Source organism: Agelaius phoeniceus, chromosome 13 (genome assembly GCF_051311805.1).
Source record: "Agelaius phoeniceus isolate bAgePho1 chromosome 13, bAgePho1.hap1, whole genome shotgun sequence".
In the NCBI taxonomy this organism is placed as follows: domain Eukaryota; kingdom Metazoa; phylum Chordata; class Aves; order Passeriformes; family Icteridae; genus Agelaius; species Agelaius phoeniceus.
Genome location: NC_135277.1, coordinates 19475802 through 19494782, shown reverse-complemented (window position 1 = coordinate 19494782; position 18981 = coordinate 19475802). Strand labels below are relative to the sequence as shown.

At 38.9% G+C, this 18981-nt stretch overlaps 1 protein-coding gene across 5 annotated transcripts in view; it reads right to left on the bottom strand.

Moving 5' to 3' along the window:
* Nucleotides 1-5966: 5966 nt before the first annotated feature.
* VPS13C (vacuolar protein sorting 13 homolog C) overlaps nucleotides 5967-18981 on the bottom strand; it is a 78923-nt gene continuing 65908 nt past the window's right edge. For 2 of the 5 annotated variants that reach the window (XM_054641913.2, XM_054641914.2), the window contains 7 exons: nucleotides 18483-18528; nucleotides 17346-17469; nucleotides 16577-16691; nucleotides 10387-10478; nucleotides 9298-9421; nucleotides 8951-9037; nucleotides 5967-7596 (listed from right to left, as the gene is read on the bottom strand). In XM_054641913.2, the coding sequence (XP_054497888.2) occupies nucleotides 7507-7596; nucleotides 8951-9037; nucleotides 9298-9421; nucleotides 10387-10478; nucleotides 16577-16691; nucleotides 17346-17469; nucleotides 18483-18528 (678 nt within the window). In that variant the 3' untranslated portion in view covers nucleotides 5967-7506. Of the gene's footprint in view, nucleotides 7597-8950; nucleotides 9038-9297; nucleotides 9422-10386; nucleotides 10479-10633; nucleotides 10848-12020; nucleotides 15800-16576; nucleotides 16692-17345; nucleotides 17470-18482; nucleotides 18529-18981 lie in introns of those variants that run through there. The other 3 variants (XR_013184185.1, XR_013184184.1, XM_077185684.1) reach the window with 3 other exon arrangements.

The following is an 18981-nucleotide window of genomic DNA, read 5'->3' as shown; positions in this document are numbered from 1 at the left end:
GTGAGTGATGGGAGGAGGATCTGAGCCCTCAGAATCCAGCACAGAGAGCAGTCCTTGCCTGACAATACCAGAAATAACCTGGTTTGGAATGTGTCATTCCCCTACAATCGAGACTGTCTTTTCTCCCATATGCCCTTCCAGGAATATTTTCTCTCACTAAATATTTTTTTGCCTGTAAAAAATCCAGCCAAATTATGAAATATTTAGGTAGCCTTACTTTGCAAAGGATTAGGAAGAGATCTTTAGAAAGAAGGAACTGGAAAAGATCCTAAAACCAGACAAAGAAAGAGACTTGCAACAAACAACACAGACACAAAAAGGGCAAAGGAGCTTATGCATCTCAAGTTCCTGCATGCTGCAAAGGAACATCCATGACACTCTGAGCCCTGGAAGCTCAGGGCTGTGAGAATGGCTCCTACAACTGAACCACACAAGTTGAGTGAGGACTCTTTCTCTTTATCAGCAGCTTGTTGTGGCAGTCTCTAAAGAAAGAAGCAGAAGTCATGACCAAAATACAGAATAATATTTCTGATTTTTAATTTTTGTTTTGTTTGCATTACTCTTAGATTTTTAAATACTATTTGAAACAGGTGCAGGATCTACTATAAAGTACTAAGAAAAATTAGATTTTTATTAACTTTAGCTAAACAGCACAAAGTACATAACCCTGCTAAAGAGTCCTCTGATGGCTTCTTGGGCTGCCTTAGATCTCTCTGAATTTATCAGATCCAGAGAGGGAAAATAGGACATTGCCTGTTACACAGCCACCTACAGATCAATAGTACCATTAACAGATTGAACACAGAAGTAAAAACCACACAGAAAAGCTTTTAAACTAAAACATTCCCCACTAAAGAAATCTGTACCCATGGAAATCTGCACTACCTCAGATTCCTTATTACACTGTGTGTACAAATAAGAAATAACATGTGAATGATCTTTGTCGTGTTTTTTCAACACTTGTAAAACTCCAGATTTGGATCTACAGCTTGAAAAGCCCCTGACAGGCTCTGATTTACTGCTCCATCCTCTGCATTGACCACATCAAGCAGGTGATTTTAAAATCCAGGCAGGAGAAGGGGGGGCAGGAAAAGATGCAAGACAACAGCAGTAAAATACAAAGGTCCATTCCCCCACCTTGTGGGTAACTACTGCAACAACAATTTACAGCAGCATCCCTTCATTGCAACCCTGCCACACTCATTGTGCCACTCTGCACAGATTTCTGCTGTGCTGCAGTGAGTGTCCAGCTGTAAAACATCTTTGCGATTAATCCAAGTTGTTTTATGTAATATGCTGTTTTATTTTTTAAATTTCACAGCAACTTAGAGAACGATGTTTATCACATCAGTTACTCAAGGTTAGTGCACTCTGTTAAAGTGTGGAGAAGTTCCTAAAGAGTTTGCTGTTCAAAGTTTCTCACTACACTAAACCTGCATTTTCTTTTTATTTGATTATATCCCTTTGTGCTGCTTTTACTGACAATTAACCTGCAGCAATTCTATGGGATCAGTTGCAGAAGTCTTTTTGGATTCCTTATGAGCACCTTAGTGTAATGTCATTGATCTTGACAAGTCAACAGCAAATTTCTTTCCAGGAGGGAAAGGGAAAGCACAGCCAGAGGTGAAGATGACAAACACAAGAGGAAGCTTTATAAGCACAACCCAGCCCTCAATACATCAACTAAAGCAAGGGCAGATTCAGGGCCCCATTTATCAGTGCAGAGACGAGAGCTGTACAGCTCAGTGATTTAGCTACAAAGCTTTTATTCTGTGTGAGAGGAAGTATGTCACACCTGCTGGGGAGATGTTTCAAATCCCTGGAAACTCACTCCATTATTTAATGCACAAACTGCTTCCCTACTTTTCAAGCCTTTTGTTTTGGAGGTTTCTCAGCTTTGCAGGCTTGGACATCTTTACTGTGCCTCTGATAAACAGCAGAGTGTAAAAACAATGTGGACACACACAAGACCAGCAGTGGAATTTGAGTGTTGTCATTTCAGCAATAAAGTGCATTTTCAGTGCTCTATCTGCTGACTCCAGTAAAATACCTGGGAATGGCTCTACCTCTCTGAATGAAATCCAAGGAAAATTTTCTTTTCCTTGTTAAGACCTAACAAAGTTACTGTTTCAATACTGTTCTTGGTCTTCACAACTAGCTATTTTCCCAATTACTGATGTAAAAGGAATTTGTGTCAGGATTCCAAATCAGGTTTTTAATAATTTGGCTTTATCTCAGAAGGCCAAGCCATCTCATAGATTTATCATTATCCTGCTTTCACCTTCCTCCACTCCCAACCTGTCAGTATTATGGGGTTCCTCCCATCCTCCTTGTTCCCCTGGCCTCTATGCCATCTAAAGATCAGGATAAACAATTAACCATCTCATTTTATAATAAATAATATAAAATGTTGTCAAACTAGAGGTTTACTTGTTGACTTACAGGACAGGTGAAGATACAGTGAAGTGAATCAAGTTTGAAATCCACATGTTCCTTTCAATAGGTCAGTCTTTTCCTTTTAGGAGTTACTTCTGCTTTTATGTTTCAGCTTTTCTCCCTCAGACAACTGAGGTAACCAGATTAGGCTACCATTTAATTGATGGCAAATATCTAGAAAAATCCAAACCAGAAGCAAATTGCAGCCCAGAGATAATAAATAGTAAGATCTGAAGATCTGTGTATTTGCCTCACTGTTAGTTAGTGATTGTGCAAATAAGATCCATAATCCAAGGGGTGGGATTGCATTAGGATCATTAGTAAACTAAACAAATATTCACATACCTGGAACCAATTTTAATTAGATATCTATCTAGTTGGAAAATACCTTTCCCCCTACTCTGATCTGTCCTTCTCCTGCTGCGTGGCATCACAGGTTGAACTGGGAACTGCCCTCTCCCTCCAAAGCACACCTTTGTCCAGGAAACCTTAATAAACAAGCTTAACAGCTTGTAAACAAAGCTTAATTGAAAAAGCTTTGATTTTTCCAGTGAAACTTGAAGCTGTTTGTGTTGATTCTCAAATCCCTCCATTTGTTTCATATGATAAAACTCCTCTGGTCAGTCCACTGGGGCATCTATTCCAAATTAAGTCTTCACACTCAGGTTTGATGAAATGCAACTTTATAAACTGTTGAAAGAATTATTTTTTCAAACAGATGTTAGCTAGTTACAAAAGGTTTCACAAGTCACTTTACACTTTTAAAGCTAAATCTTCTTAATTTTATTTTTAAATCTTCTGAGTGACCCAAGGTACCTTTATATAAATAATATTTGTTGCCAAGCATAGCCCAAGATTAGGATACACTACAACAAAAGCTTATTTACTGCCAGCTATGAAATAAGAACATTGGTACTTGGTTGTTAAGCTGAATTACTTATCCCCTCCTTCAACTTCACCATTTATCCCCATCAAAACTATTTATTCTCTTACTAGTAAACTACTCCCTATTCTGTGCCTATGAACAAACAATCTTCCAGGTTCTGCAAACTTTGAGAAAATGGTTAAATGTGATGGTGAGAGGTATGAGTTCTTTTGATGCATATACTTTATCACTGGAAACACAAATGGGTCATTTTAGGTAATTTTCCAAATTCTCCTGGGTAATTTTCTTTGGTGTTGGGGGGAGAGGGGGTATTTCAGATTTCCTGCTGTGACAGAATCCCAGCTCAGCAGGGCTTTGAAGGCATCTCCTGATCCTGCACAGGGCAGGCCCAGAGGGTGCTGTCCAGGACCACGTGGCCTCAGGCTGCAAACATCTGCAATGACATCCCATAATCTGAGGGGGTTTGAGAATGGTGTGATGCTATTTGTTTCTTGAAAATTCCACATAAGTACTTGTAAGTGGTTGGTTCATTGTAATTCTCTAGAATCACAATACAGAATTGTAGAGAAAACAGAATACAATACAGAAATGCAGAGAATGACTGGCAGTACTCAATGAATACAGGGTCACTTTGAGAGGAAAAAGTCTAAATAAAAGCCATTAAAAATTATCATTGAAAGAGAGCCTAAAATCCCCTTGAACAGTAAACAGCAAAATGGACCAAGCTCATGTAAGAAATTAGAAAAGAAGCTGATTGCATTTTTAAAATACAACATTTCAGCAGGTGAATATTTACTTGTCTCCAGCCTGGGCAGAAACTCAAGGAAAAGTCTCAAAGTGAAATGCTCCTTAAAGCTCATGGTTAAGTGGAATTGGTAGCACTATCCTGGGAAGAAGCACACACAGTCATTATCTACTCCTGAAGTTCTCACATCATTCTCTCTTTTTGTAAAGAATTAAATGGCTCTAAAAATGTAAGCACGAGCATATTCATGTGTTTTCCAGTGAAACAGCCTGACTGTATGACCATTCTGCTGCTACTGTCTTTTTAGAATGGTTACTGGGTCACAGACCTACACTGAGGGAGGCTGAACTGTTCTCTGCCTTGGGGACAGCTGAGCATGCCAGGGCACAGGGGGCATGGCACAAAGCACTGAGCAAGCTGCACAAGGGTTTCAGGAGGCTACAGCTGGAGCAACAGCCTGAGAAACAGTCACAGGGACTCAATATTCACCCACACCTTGTGACAAACACACTTTTGAAGAGCTGGAGAAACCTAGGATGAGCCAGAGAGCAAAGGAGTAACTGGAGCAAAGAAAGGACCCAGGTCTGACCTAAATGCTTGGAGTTGTAATTAACACTAATTTTACTGTCTTAATATTCAGTAAAAAATTGCCTTTGAGACAGCAAAAAGCTTCTGGGTGCTCACTGAAAGGAAAAAGTAGGAAGATGTCAACAGCTTGGCAATCTGGTGTGCTCAGTAATACTGAACAGCTCAACAGCTTCACAGAGGCATAAAATCTTCAAGGTATGGAAAAACATTCTGTTGCCAGATACTTAAAAAAACAAAACAAAACACAAAATAAACAACAACAAAACAAACCAAAAAACTCCCCACAACAACACCAAAATCTTTGAAAAATCTTTTCACTTGCACCTAGTTGAAATTCATCTCTCAAGACCGTCTGAAACACACTGTTACCCTGTTACCCCAACAGATCATACAAAAAGAATTTAATTCTGCACTTGTTCTTCTGCTGGGCACAGACAGAGATTAGACAAGAGCCTCTCCTTGTCCCTTATCTTCCTCAGCCAGCACTTCAAGAACATGCAGCAGCTTAAGGAAAAGAACTGGCAGGGAACAGGAAAAGTTCCCAAAGCCAGAGAGCAAAGCTGAGGCAGAGTGAACAGCAGCTGCAGAGGGGGCAGCTATGCCAAGGCCACTTTGAAAACAAAGCACAGCCAGAAGGAGACATGGTAAAGTGGAATGGAACACCAGAGGTAAGCCCAGGACAAGCACTGGAAACCCATTCATCCCAAACATCCATCTTCATCTAAGCAAGAAATGAATTCCTCTCTCATGTCCTCTTGGTCCAAGTGGTAAAGGAGGTCATTCATCACTCCAGCTGGAGGTCATCTACCAGCTCACATCAGCTAGGAACCCAATCTGCACAGATGTGCAGCTCAAAACAAAACCCAGCGCTTCTTCAGACTCTTTGAAATGGAATTTTCTTCATTGAACCTAACCACATATAAAGTGAGCAAATGAAGTATCTCCTGTCTACAGTTCAAGGCAGAAAGTTTATCAAAACCATGAGGAAGCATACAAGGGAATCAAGCAGAAGGCTGGAGTCAGAAGGTGTCTTCAGAACTGCTTTAAGCTCCAATTCACCTAAAAGCAGGCACATGATACTGTCTGAGGATGCACCAAGCAGACTGAAGTGAGATCTATTTTCAAGTATGAATTAAGAGGCAGTACTCATACCACTGTCCCTCAGTGTCAGAACACAAGATGCAGCAAGTGCTGAGCTGCAGAAAGCTCTTTTGCAGCACCTCTGTATTCTGATGGTTTTCTCACAGTGTCACTGACCTGAGGCAAACCAAAGCACTCGAGAAGAAACAAAACTTTAAATCATAGCACAAATACTTGCATATAAAAATTTATTGTCCTTTTTTTAAACATGAACTTGATATACATACAAGCTGGACAGCTATTTTATTTATTGTTGAGCAGAGCTTTCTAGAAAACAGGTGATAGCAAGAATTAAAGCTGTACCACATTTTTTCCCTTGTAGCAAAGTGGATTAATAGCCATGTGCATACAACAACAATCAAATCACGTGTGCAATGCTCTCTACAAGTTCTGGTTTGGCAGCATACAAATATCTTAAACTTTCTAACTTTGGTGAGCTCATAGGTACAGGTAAAGAGTGCATTTATACAATGCACCAACCCTTCAATGTAGAGTTTAAAAATGCAGGCCTGGTGCACTGTATGGATCTGTAGAAAAATACTGTCATTTTAGTTCATCAAGTTTGTATCTACAGCTGTTATCTAGCACAAAAGAGAAGTAAGAAATAGAACATATGGTTTCCAAGAAAAGGAAATTAGGAAGGTCACATTTTCATGAGTTTTTGCAAGGACACTGATTTTGTGATCTGACAGCACCAGCTCCCAGTTGACTGATCACTGAACTCAAACCTGTTTGCCCCTCTAGTCCTGACTCAGTCACCTATGGATGGGCCTCCTGGTAAGAATGGAACTTGTCTCAAGGAAGTTCATGGGGTTATTCATTCCAGGCATACAATCTGTGTTTAACTGTTGGGTTAAACTGAATGCTGACAGCCTTCAGGAAGAGCAACTGCAACAAAAAGGCTGCATCAGAAGTGAGTTCTAACTCAGTGAGATGGCATTCTTCAGTGGAGTAACTGCACACTGAAATATGGAGAACTAATTTCTTAAAGTTTTTGACATACAATGCTAAACCCAGTGTGCTGTTCCTCCTGGAGAATTCTCTAGGCTACTGTGACACAACCAAAACCATACAAAAGGCACATGACAGGTGAATAATATTTTCCATTTTTAAAGTGCAGATTTTCATTTACAATGTGACAACATTTCAAAGTAAACATTTCCAGACAACAATAACCTATTTCTTTCATATATAGAAATTATTACATTGCTTCAATGCAGTATTTTCTAATACTAAACATTCAGAGATGAAATTATATTAGCTAAATTGTGTGGAATCATTTAAGGAGAATGTTGTCTAAAATAGAGTTCTTAATTTGTTTCAATCACTAACAGAAGTGCTTCATCTGAAAGAACACCACAACCACAACCACTGGTCTGTAAACCATAACCTCAGAATGCAAATAAGGTAACCACTTCATTTTACAATCTCTGACATTAAAAGGGCAGAAAATAAAATTTCAGAGTGGGAAAACATTTTAGCAAAAAATGGAATTTTTAAACTGAAATGCATGTTTTAGAAACCCATTCCTTCCAAATGATGCATAACTTCTAAAACTGAAGTGTTGATGGCTGCTAACTTTGCAAGAAGACCTCAGGTATTTTAGTTTTACTTTTTGCCCCAAGTTTCCATGTTGCTTCTAATCAATTTTAGGGAGAAAATTGCATACCAAGTGTCAAACCTGACAAATCCTGCCCTATCAAGACAGCAGTTAAGGCTTTCTCCACTGCAAAGATGCTCTCTTCACCAGCTTCTCCTGTTTTCGTGTTGCCAGGGCTTCCTGAATGGCACCACAAACCCTCTGCAAAACAACACAGTGAGAGCAAACAACAATGAAAGCAGGAAGCACTTTTCTTCCACAAGATGCTACTAAAACATAATTCAACAAAGAGGTAAACCCACACACACACAGGCTGGTCTGATTTTGGTACTTAGCTCCTGATTCATATGCACAATATTCAAGTGATGAACAGAAACAGAAATCCACAAAAAAGAAATGGGCAGTGTTGCAGGTGAGAGCAGAAAAATAAATTTTTAATGTCTAGATACCAGCATAAACATTAGCAAAGCAAAATGCAGTTAGAAATAATCCCAAAAAAGGTAATTAAACAGAAGGAAGTCTCCTTCTAGTATGATCTGTGTGTTCTGTGCTCCAGCTTTGGCCATGCCACTAAGACACAGAGAAACTAAAAGGATTTCAATTACTTAATGCCAAGTGTGATTTGGACAACATGGAAGAGAAAGCTGAAGGAACATTTTTAGACAAGACACAGTGAAGAACTAAGATAGACTTTTCCAGTATATAAAGTGCCTCAAAATTACAGCAATTTTTTCCCTTCCCAGTCTAACCCATTATTTTAGGAGGCTCAATCAATTTAATAGCAGCAATTTGGCCCTGGTTCTGATTCTATCTGCTGACTTGCCATTTACTGCAGCTACAATTTCAAGCATGCTCCCAAGACACTGTGGACCAAATTGGTTCACATTTGGTATCAGAACATCTCCTCTCTCATCACCTGGTACACTACAGTCACACACATGGTTTCCTAGGTAAATTTTTCTATTCTTGAAGTAGCCTGGAATTTCCCCAAATTGATGAATCACCTTAGGTAAGCTACCTACAAGATCCAACCATCCACAGAACAAAGGCTCACAAAATACTCCAGCCTCCCTGGCACTAACAGGAACAAACATTTAGAGATAAATGGTAGAAAAAATATGTGTGGGGAGGGAGGAGGGAGGAATCTAAATAAGCCTGTGCATACAAGGTCCACTTGTGCTGGCTTAGGTGATCTTGAAATAATGAGGAGCTGTGTGGAATCCTACAGACTACAGGGAATTTAATACAACCTACTACTTTAGATATTGGAATTATTTTCCTTTAATGAGCTTTAACATACAAACCCTAAGACTGTGTAGCTTCAACATTAAATTATTATTGCATAAACTCTCTGGAATGCTTTGGACTATCTGATCTCATCATACTCTTGGTAAAACACATTTTTCAACACAAAATTATGGTAAATGGTCCTCAGGCACAGCAGCCTATTCTCTAACAAGTCTCTGGACATTACCATCTTTTTACATGCTGAGTTTCAACAACATTTAAGAATATCATAAGAAAAGAAGATTAAATTAAAAAAAAATATATATACCCTTGCTGTAGCTTCATCCCAAAGCTGAACATTCTTTACACATTCATGACCTGTACTGTCCTTTCTTTGGAACATCTTTTGTTCTTCCTGCAGAAAGGAACAAAAACATGCTTCAGATGACTCACAAAACAAGAATGCAGAATCTCATACATAAATGGTTTGAATGCCAACTTCAGGTGAGATTTCAACATGGTCTCTGTCCAACCCAACTGTAATACTTTCAAGAAACTTTCAGTAAATCCTGTCACACAGTCTCTTAGTTAGCAGTTAGAACCATAAATAAGCTAAAAGCATGTATGGACCTCTAGTGAGTATTAAACAGAAGACAATTTACATGCTATTCTTACCCAAACAGTAATTTTTAAAATATTTGCTTCATATGAGGGATAACGTATGAATTCTTCAAATAAGTAATCCCACTCTGTTGTTAAATGGCCCAAGATTTCCACTTCTTTCACATATATCACTCTCCTGTTCAAGAAAAAAAAAAGTGGTTTTACTCAGTTTCTCCCTGGGACTAGAACTTTGCTAGAAAAACTAAACAAAATGAAAGCATTTGTTTAAGAAGGCATCTGCTGTGCAGATTACAGGTATCCACTCAGCCACCCTGCACACATATTTCCTTCATACATTCCGAGACAATCACTTGGTTTTTAAAAGCCACAGATGATCCAGGACATCACACACCATGAGCAGGCCAAGGGCTGGGCTAAGGAGAGAACTGCACATTTAGCTGAGGCTGCAAACAACTCAACTGCCCAATTATCATGCATGGCCTTGAAATCTTGTCCATCTGCAGCCTGAAATCTGAGCTGGGCTGCTCATTATTAAAAAACCCCACTGGGAAACCTCCATGGTCTTACTATGGATGAGCCTCTCTCACACATTCAGGCAAGGTACAAACTGGTGACCTGTGGGATGTGGAGATCATAATCCTTCTCATTATCTAAGCATATTTAGGAAGTTTTGAGTCCTCAAACTTGGGACTGCCAACATCTCGAATTCTAAAACTTGTCAGATGACTTAAATAACTTTCATACTGGTACAAAGACCTAAGACTTCATTTAGAAAATTCTTTCATTAACAAGATTATAAACATGTATTACCAAACTGTTAGCTTGACTGCAAACACTTATAAGAAGCTAATTTGAAAAATCAGAAATGAAGAGGGAAAAAAAGACTATTTCCCCCCACTATGATGAAAGAATCACTGATCTCAGAATAAGCCATCTTCCCAAATTAGTATCCAGCTCTGACATCACAACTAAATCACATTCTCCATTAAGGAAACAAAATAAAATATTAAAAAATGAAAGAAGAAAATAGAGAATGAAAATAGATTGGCAGAGAAGAGCAATCAGTTTAGACTTAGCCAGATGTCTAATCCCCAAGCTGAAATCATGTCAAGCCCTTAGAAAGCATTCAAAATTCAATACCTGTTGGTAACAATAAGATTTGCTCTTCTGCCTCTTGGAATTGCACAGTGGTATCGATAAACCTCTTTTTCCAACTTCCTGATGTGCAACTTCTGAAACAGAAACAGAAAATAATTATGGGGCTGAACAGAAACAAACAAAAAACCCAAACCAAAACAAAAAAAATCAAATTGAAAAAAAACCAAAACACTAAAGACCAAAAAGCACAAATTGGTGTCTTGAATTCAAAAGCCTTGTGAAAAGTTACCTCATTGTTAGTTCTTTAAAGGGAGGTTCTCACAGTGCTCTCAGTCCTGAAGCTGAGTCACTGAGAAGTCTGATCCATCCACTCAAAGGCAGAACACTGACACTGCTGTATCAGACTATTTCTTCAGCTTTGATTTCCTTTCTGTGCTAGCAATTGTTTAATAATGTTCATTCTCTACAGCCCATGCTGCAGGCTTCATTCAAGAGTGAAAACCCTGCAAAGGTCATGCATTTTTATAAGGCACATGACTCAGACCCTCAGAAAGAAACTCTCAAGATACAAATTCTCAATGCACCTCAAAAATCAGGCCTCTGAACTGAGCAGATATGACCATTCAATACCCAAAACACAAAGGTGTGTGAAAGTGCAGATTAAAACTCATCACGTTCTGATTAGACAACCACAGCTCAAGTGACAACCTAAAAACACAGGAAAGGTTTTGAAATAAAGTACTCAAGGATAGCATCCTATGATACTCCTAGGATTTTTTGGCAATTATTCATTGAGGTTTTTTTCAGATTTCCCATTCTGTACACACTCTTTGACTACAGTAAAATGTTTCCTAGAGCATGTCACCAGGATTACAATATTCCATCATGCACACAGACAAGCACAGAGTACAGGCTGACAGTCACCCCAACATCAAGCTCCAATAACACTGGATTAAAGACATGCAGGACTCAGAGTGATACCTGAACATGTTTGTGGGAAAGGAATACTCATCAAAACATCATGCAGGAAAAGATAAAAGTATGAAATTAATAACATGCTACCAGTGGGAACCTAGCCTCAAAGTGGGTATGGAATAAATCTATATCAACTACTGGGTTTCCTAATATGCAGTAAGTCTTTTTATAAAGACACTTATAAATAGTGGTTAATTAGCAAGACAATTATATAAGTATAAAGTCAATGTATATTGACTTTAGTCAATACCCTCCAAGGTATTGACAAAAGTCAATAGTACCCTGCAGGTCAATACAAGCACCTTTTTTATAATATAAATTGTTTTAAGGAAAAATGGGCAGCTCCTGTGTAGAAACATGGGGAAACATAAGGAAGAATGCCTGGATGCAGAATGCAAATACTTCAGATCAACTTTTAGCAAATGGGTGCCCCAGAATTGGTTTGATATTCTTCAGAGCAAAGTAGGATGACTTCCAGTTCATTTTACAGCTGTTACTGTGGAATTCAGCCTCTGCAACAGTAAATCCTCAAGGTCTCACTCCTCAAGTTTCTCACAAACTAGTAACAATAACCTAAAGAGGAAGGACTAAGAATTCAGTAGGTTTTTAGTTACTTCTTGTAAATAGCCATTTCTTTTTTATTTCCTTAGATGGACCCAAAAACCAATGAGATGACAATAGAGGCTGCACTTGACTCCACATTTGTCTGTCTATGATTAACAGGTTTTATTCTATGCAGTTTCAGTAACCAAAATTGAAAGTTCAGCTTACATAGGAATCAATTAAAAGAACGTTTGATTTTTTTTATTTGCATTTTATTTTCATATATTCAAAAGTTCAACAAATATCTTAAAGCATCATCATACATCACAACTGACTCCAAAAAATCCTTTAATCTCAAAAGTGGATGAATATTCAAGAGCTGAAATCAACAGCACAGTGTTTTCCTAGACTTGCTCTCTAGTGATGTTGTGTTTTGAAATGCATTTTAATCCAGCGTTTTTCAGTAAGCAAAACCATAGGGTCAACCAACATTTTCTATAAAAAATATCCCTTTCTGACCATCTTAAAAATTTCTGAAACTGTACAGTGTACATATGAAAGGAAAAAAAGATGCCAGAAAAACTGCTTATCTCAAAGCCTCTTCAAAACATTAGAAGAAACATGGCAGCATATGACTAAAATGAAAATATGAACTCACATTTTATACCTGAACCTTAGCTGTTTCAAAAACAAGTAAAAAATTGAAGAAATAGAAAACCCATCACCATGTGAGGACTGTAATTCAAAGGCTGCAATCCACATTCTGAATCCTTTTGTTGAATATGAAGAAATTAGACATGCCACATATTTAAATAGATTTATTCATAAGCATATTTCTCTATTCAAACTCAAAGCTTTGGAGAGAAAGCCTGTTTCTCATAACTTGAGAAACAATCCCAATAGCATTTTTAGATTTTACATGCAATATGTTACCAAAGTAAGAGCTCCCACTGAGGCCTGTGCCTAAAAGATGCAGTATTTGTGAGCTATTCTCAATACACCTGATAGATGCCAGCACAATGGTGGTGGCATTATGTAAAAAGGAGGTTGCACTTGATGTAAATTACTCCATGATCTGCAGACTCTTCAAATTTAGACATCTTAATCAAAAGCTGTCATTTTAATGAGCATACTACAGCACTTTGAAGAAGTTAACTCATTCTTATTTTACATGGAAATGAAAGAACCAATGCAGATTTACACAGCAGAACAGTGAGTCAAGCAGAAATAGAATCTGCAGTTTCCAGCACAGTCTATGCTCTGCCACACAACACTGTCTCACCACCCTGCCTCAATTATTCATGAGGTGTTCTGCATTCTTTATAAAGCTCCATGCTTTAACTGGGATGTGAAACAAAGTAATGCCACAGGCATTGAATAATGCATGAGTGACATCATGGCAGCCCTGAGGAGCTGGGCCCCACAGCCCTGCCAGCACAGGCACAGCCCCACCACACCTGCTCCTGCAAAACTCAGCTCCAGCACTGCTCACACCATGACTAGAACTCTCGAGAGGTGATTCCTTGGAAAACAACTCTGCTAGAGCTGCCCTATTGCCCTGGGAGCTCTGCTGTGCATTGATGAGTAACAAAACCCACGGTGTGCTGCCCAGGCTGGCCGTGAGCTGAGGCACAGCCTGCTCCCAGCACCCCTCACTCCCAGCTTGGGCACTCACTGAGCACATCCTGCCCAGCCCTCAGACATCACAGCCAGCACTGCTGGGACAAGGAACTGCACAAACAACTTTACATAACTCATCTACTTCACCCTCCGTTTGCACCAAAACCCTCATTCTCCTCTGGAATACTCACTCATCTACCTCACCCTCAGTTTGCACCAAAACCCTCATTCTCCTCTGGAATACTCACTCATCTACCTCACCCTCAGTCTGCACCAAAACCCTCATTCTCCTCTGGAATACTCACTCATCTACTTCACCCTCAGTCTGCACCAAAACCCTCATTCTCCTCTGGAATACTCACTCATCTACCTCACCCTCAGTCTGCACCAAAACCCTCATTCTCCTCTGGAATACTCACTCATCTACTTCACCCTCAGTCTGCACCAAAACCCTCATTCTCCTCTGGAATACTCACTCATCTACCTCACCCTCAGTTTGCACCAAAACCCTCATTCTCCTCTGGAATAAGGACCTTTTCTTTTAAAACCTGCATGTTTGCTCCTCTAAGACAAGCCCTAATACCTGCATTTCACACAAAAGTAATTAAGTAAAACATTTTTCCATCATATCACTGGATGGTACTGAGGCATCTGATCCCTAAGGTAACCTTACAAGCTTTCCACCCCGTGAATTTATATTTATTTTAAAGGGACATATGCATTGAATGTAGTTAAAGTAGTTGAGAAGCTGTGGGTCCTGGTTGAACTACTTGCAATATAGGATCAAAACTGGATCCAAAAATAAGCAGCACTTGTACCTACTGTGATTAAACTTGTAAATGTAATATAGTTGAACTACTTGCAATATAGGATCAAAACTGGATCCAAAAATAAGCAGCACTTGTACCTATTGTGATTATACTTGTAAATGCACATAGGACTTTCTGACTCATTTTTTTCATTAAATATCCAATTTCATGTAAGGACACTGTCCTGTTTTGCTTTACATTGCTTGCTAGCTTACATTAGCAGACAAAGCCTTCCCAACACTGACCTCTAGCATGAAAATCAAGAACAGTTAATTAAACCTCTCCTGTATTCCATTAAGTGACTCGTTGAAAGAAACCAACTGTATTTATTGAACTGTACAGAGGATCTATTCCTGGTTTGCATCCCGTTCCAATCTACATCTCTTAAGAAAAATACAAATACCAGATGTGGAGCAACTGCATAATATCAAATTTTCTGTGTTGATTGTGCCACCTCTTGCTTTTTGCCAGATGTAAAAAAACATAGGGAAAAAAAAAAAAAAAAAAAAAAAAAAAAACAAACCAAAACAACTCAAGAATTTGGCCTGCTTAGTATATCACAATTTAATGTCCTTCAATCATCTAAAAAAATTCACTAAATGTTCTTTTGAATAATTTTAAGTTGACCATGACATTCTAAAAGGCATTACCAGCAAAAATGTTTCCGTTCAACATTTTTCCCATATAATGGGCAAAAAATTTGTTCTGACAACAGCTTAAGCTTGGCTTGCTAATTTCTAAGATGTATTAATAATGATGTTTATGGCATTGCTTAGTATAGAAATACATATATACTTATTTATATATGTGTGTGTGTAAATTCCTGTTAACAGCTGAACGTTTATACTTATTTTTTATGTTGAAGAGCAAAGCCCCTGAAGATTCTGTGAATAAAAGCCAGAGTCAACTAAGCTAGCTGTATGTTTAACTGAGCAAATTCCCAAAGAACCAGCAGCAGGAACTTGAAGGCAGAGTGGGTCAGTAGCTGTGTAGCTGTCAGGGCTATGGCACAGCACAGAAACCACAAGTACAGGTTTTCTCAGCACTTCTATAAAAACTTGAAATTACAAGCATTTCCCCAGAAGTAAATTCCATTCTCTATCACTATTTTAAATTTTACTCAAGATCTGCTCTGCCCTACCTCTAGGAGAGCACCAATAAATAAATAATTTCAGGATCTAACCTACCGTGATCCTTTTTTCCAAGCGCCTTCTGTTGTTGCCATTCATAAGGAGCTAAGCATCCTCAGACAAATAAATATACAGGAAACAAACCCTCCCTGCCTCTCCCATCTAATCTTACTGAAGATGGTTATTCAAGTTTGTTTTCTGAGCCTGGACAACATCAAACACTGTTTTATTCAACTGCTACACAGAAAAGATTGAGAAGGGGAGAGGACATGGTAAATGCAATCATGCCCTTTATCTAAATACTTAAGGCAGATGAAAAACTGTGAGAGAAACAGACAAGAAATATGGAAAATGTTTACTCCATTATTCCAGTTCTTGCTGCATGCCAGGAGAGAAGGAGAAAGAAAAGAAATGTTAGAAACAGAACAGGGAATAAGGATTAAAAGACCATGTACAAGCAACTAGCAAATATCCAAAATGTTAATGCAGACAGTTATTTTACTCCAACTTTTTAGCAACAGAGTAAAGCAAAAATCAGCATTTAAATGAGCATTTAAAGATAAGTATTAAGAACACAAAGTCTAAAATACAAATTAACCAGACTCTGACTATCAAGAACTTGAAAACTCATGTTGTTCATTTCCCATATGTTAGGCACATCCACATGAGAAAGCAGGCTAAATGTCCACACAGTGCCTGTAGCTATGACAGATTGCCATTATGAACAACATAAGGAAAAACCAAACAGTATTATGAAAATTCATGCAGTTTTTTAATTGCTGATACAACCAAACAATTCAAGGTCTATTGATTATTCTGTAAACCAACCTTAGCTTTGTTATAAAGACAAAAATCTGGATCTATCAAAATGGGGGGGTTTTCACATCTTTAAATCTTAATCCTTATAATTTTTAATCCTACTACCTCCTTCCAGAGTATGAGAAGTGAACATATCATGGAGAAGACCATAGAACAGCAATGCTGCAGTTTCCATTCTGCACTCAGCTTACTCCAAGCACTGGGCCTTCCCTGCTATCCAGGCTTGCTTTATGAAATATGCTGGGGCAAATTTTTACTTCAGATAATGACTGCTACAGATTGATTGCAACTTAATCCTTTATGGAACCCTAACTGTGTTTACAAGGCAAAACATACCTCAAATAAATCATAGCCCTCAGCTTCCACCCTGTTGTAGGGCCGGATGATGCCATCCTCACGGATGAGGCGTGGGGGACGGAGATTTGACACCTCTTCAGTCGATTCTGCCACCCTGCCACAGACAGAGCAACATGATTCTGGTAAGCTTAATACAAGTCTGAGTTTCACCAGTACATCTTTAGAAGTCAGCCTTTCACTTGCCACACATCCCACTTACACATCCTGGGTACCCTGCAGATGTAAATAGTAAGACACACTGCTAATAATAAATCAAAAGTAGCACTTGTCAATTAAACAGCTACAGAATATGCTGGAGAAGTTGATTCCCAAATGCAGATAAGTTACTAAGGGCTCTCAAGTTTATTAACACACTATCCAAAGGTCCCATTAAAACACAAGAAGGCACTGCTAACCAAATTTCAGACTGGGAAGTTTTACTCTGAAAATTTCAGTGGGCTGTTTTTCACAGTCAATTGAACAGATGTTTCTCCTCAGTGGAAGGAGCAAAATGAAAAAATGGATTAGTTACTGTCTGCCTGAACTAGCACAGTGATTAGTTACTGTCTACCTGAACTAGCACAGAGCAGCATGTTCTCCAAAGCAGCAACTTCCTCGTCATCATAAAACAGATTTGTTACAGGCTACTGGACATTCCTCAACCTCACACAGCATCCTGATTTTTGTACTTAGCAAATAGTTGTGTGGCACTTGAGCACTTTACCACCTGGTATCCAACATTGGAGGAGAACTTCCTCCTGCACTGTACCTTTGAATTCCCTGGAAGGTGCTGCTTGCCATGTCCACAATGCCTCCCGTCGGGCGGGCCACCACTCCTACAAGCCCCTTTCCAATGCCTTTAAAGAATCCAGCTGCACCTTCTTTTTTAGCCCCTGGAAAAGAATAGAAACAGAAAAATAAATGTTTTTATGACCTACTTCATCACAGAATTAAACCATTATTGCTACAGGGGAGCTGTTTTGTACTGGAAACAGCCCACAGGCAGTGATTGCATAGAGTCCTATTGTACAAAGAGCTGGAAAGTCACCCACTGCCTCCTGGTCTGCTCAGACACATCACTGTCCACTTAACACCTTACCAGCCTCTGAAGGGCCCAGAACTGAGATGTTACCAAGATTCTCCTGCTCACACTTCCCATCTGGACAATAGGCCAATAGATGAGTGTTTATAGGTTGACAGTAATAACAAAATGTTCTGAAGATACTAAGATGCACAAGTATGATAGAAGTTAACTATTTCCATCTCAAAATTACATAGTTCTGCTGATATATAACCATGGGAGAACCAAAGGAGTGTTCAGAAAGCAGGTGTGATCACCCACCTAAGAGACAAGGACTACATATCTAAGTAGCACAGAAAAGCTGTAAGACACCACACAGTTACAGCTGACTCCCAACATTTAAATCACTGCCACTTGAAGATTAATAAGAGGCATTTTATCCTGGATATTTTTGATCATCTATCATTTTCATGAAGTAACAGGAACAAATACTGACTTCAGGCATAAAACCAAATTTGGTTTTTAAGATTTCTCTGACCTTTGGAGCCCCAAAAAACTTTTTCAGCTGGTGATTTTTACTTTATTATTTTCACTATCTTTATTCTGGCTTAAGACAATGAATTGGGTACTACAGCAGGCCTAACAAAATAAATCACAGAGATAACCTATTCTTAACCATACAAATGTTTAAAAGGTGGTAAAGCCAACAACAGATATAAAGACATTTGAGGAAAGCATCATGTAAATTCACATTTGAATAAGAAATACAAAAATTTTGCTATGCCTTAGCATCACCATACTTGGTTGCGATTCCTTAACATTACAAAATAAATTGTCAAGTATTGAGAAATCACTTAAGCAGTGCAATGCAGCCTTTGTGCTTACCTTCTACTGGTTTAGTGATGATGCCTGTCACACCTCCAACAACACCCTAAAACAAAGATAATTAAGTTCCCAATGAGAAACTGAAATGCTGCCAGTCCAACTGGGTAACCTGTTATCTCACATCCTTATTTTAATACTTTGTAATGTAAAGTTCAGTATCAGAAACACTGTTTGGCTAGGGGCTTTGGCTTTGTTTTTTCTCTTAATATTTTTAAGAAAACTGTAACCGAGGCAAAGACTTGAAAGACAGAATTGACTGCAAGGTCAGGCAAGGGCCTGTCACAGCACATGTCACACTCGAGATGGCCATGATGCACAGAGTATCACCACACAATTTCAGAAAGCTTCAACCCAAACAGTAACACCATGGCACTGCACAAGGCTGCCAGCATCTGCTCCTCTTGCTCTTCAGCCCAACCTTTTACACCCTCACTGCACCCTGATGCATTGCCCCTGGGTGCCCTCTGCTCCCTTTGGTGCTTGCTCAGTGCCCCTGGGC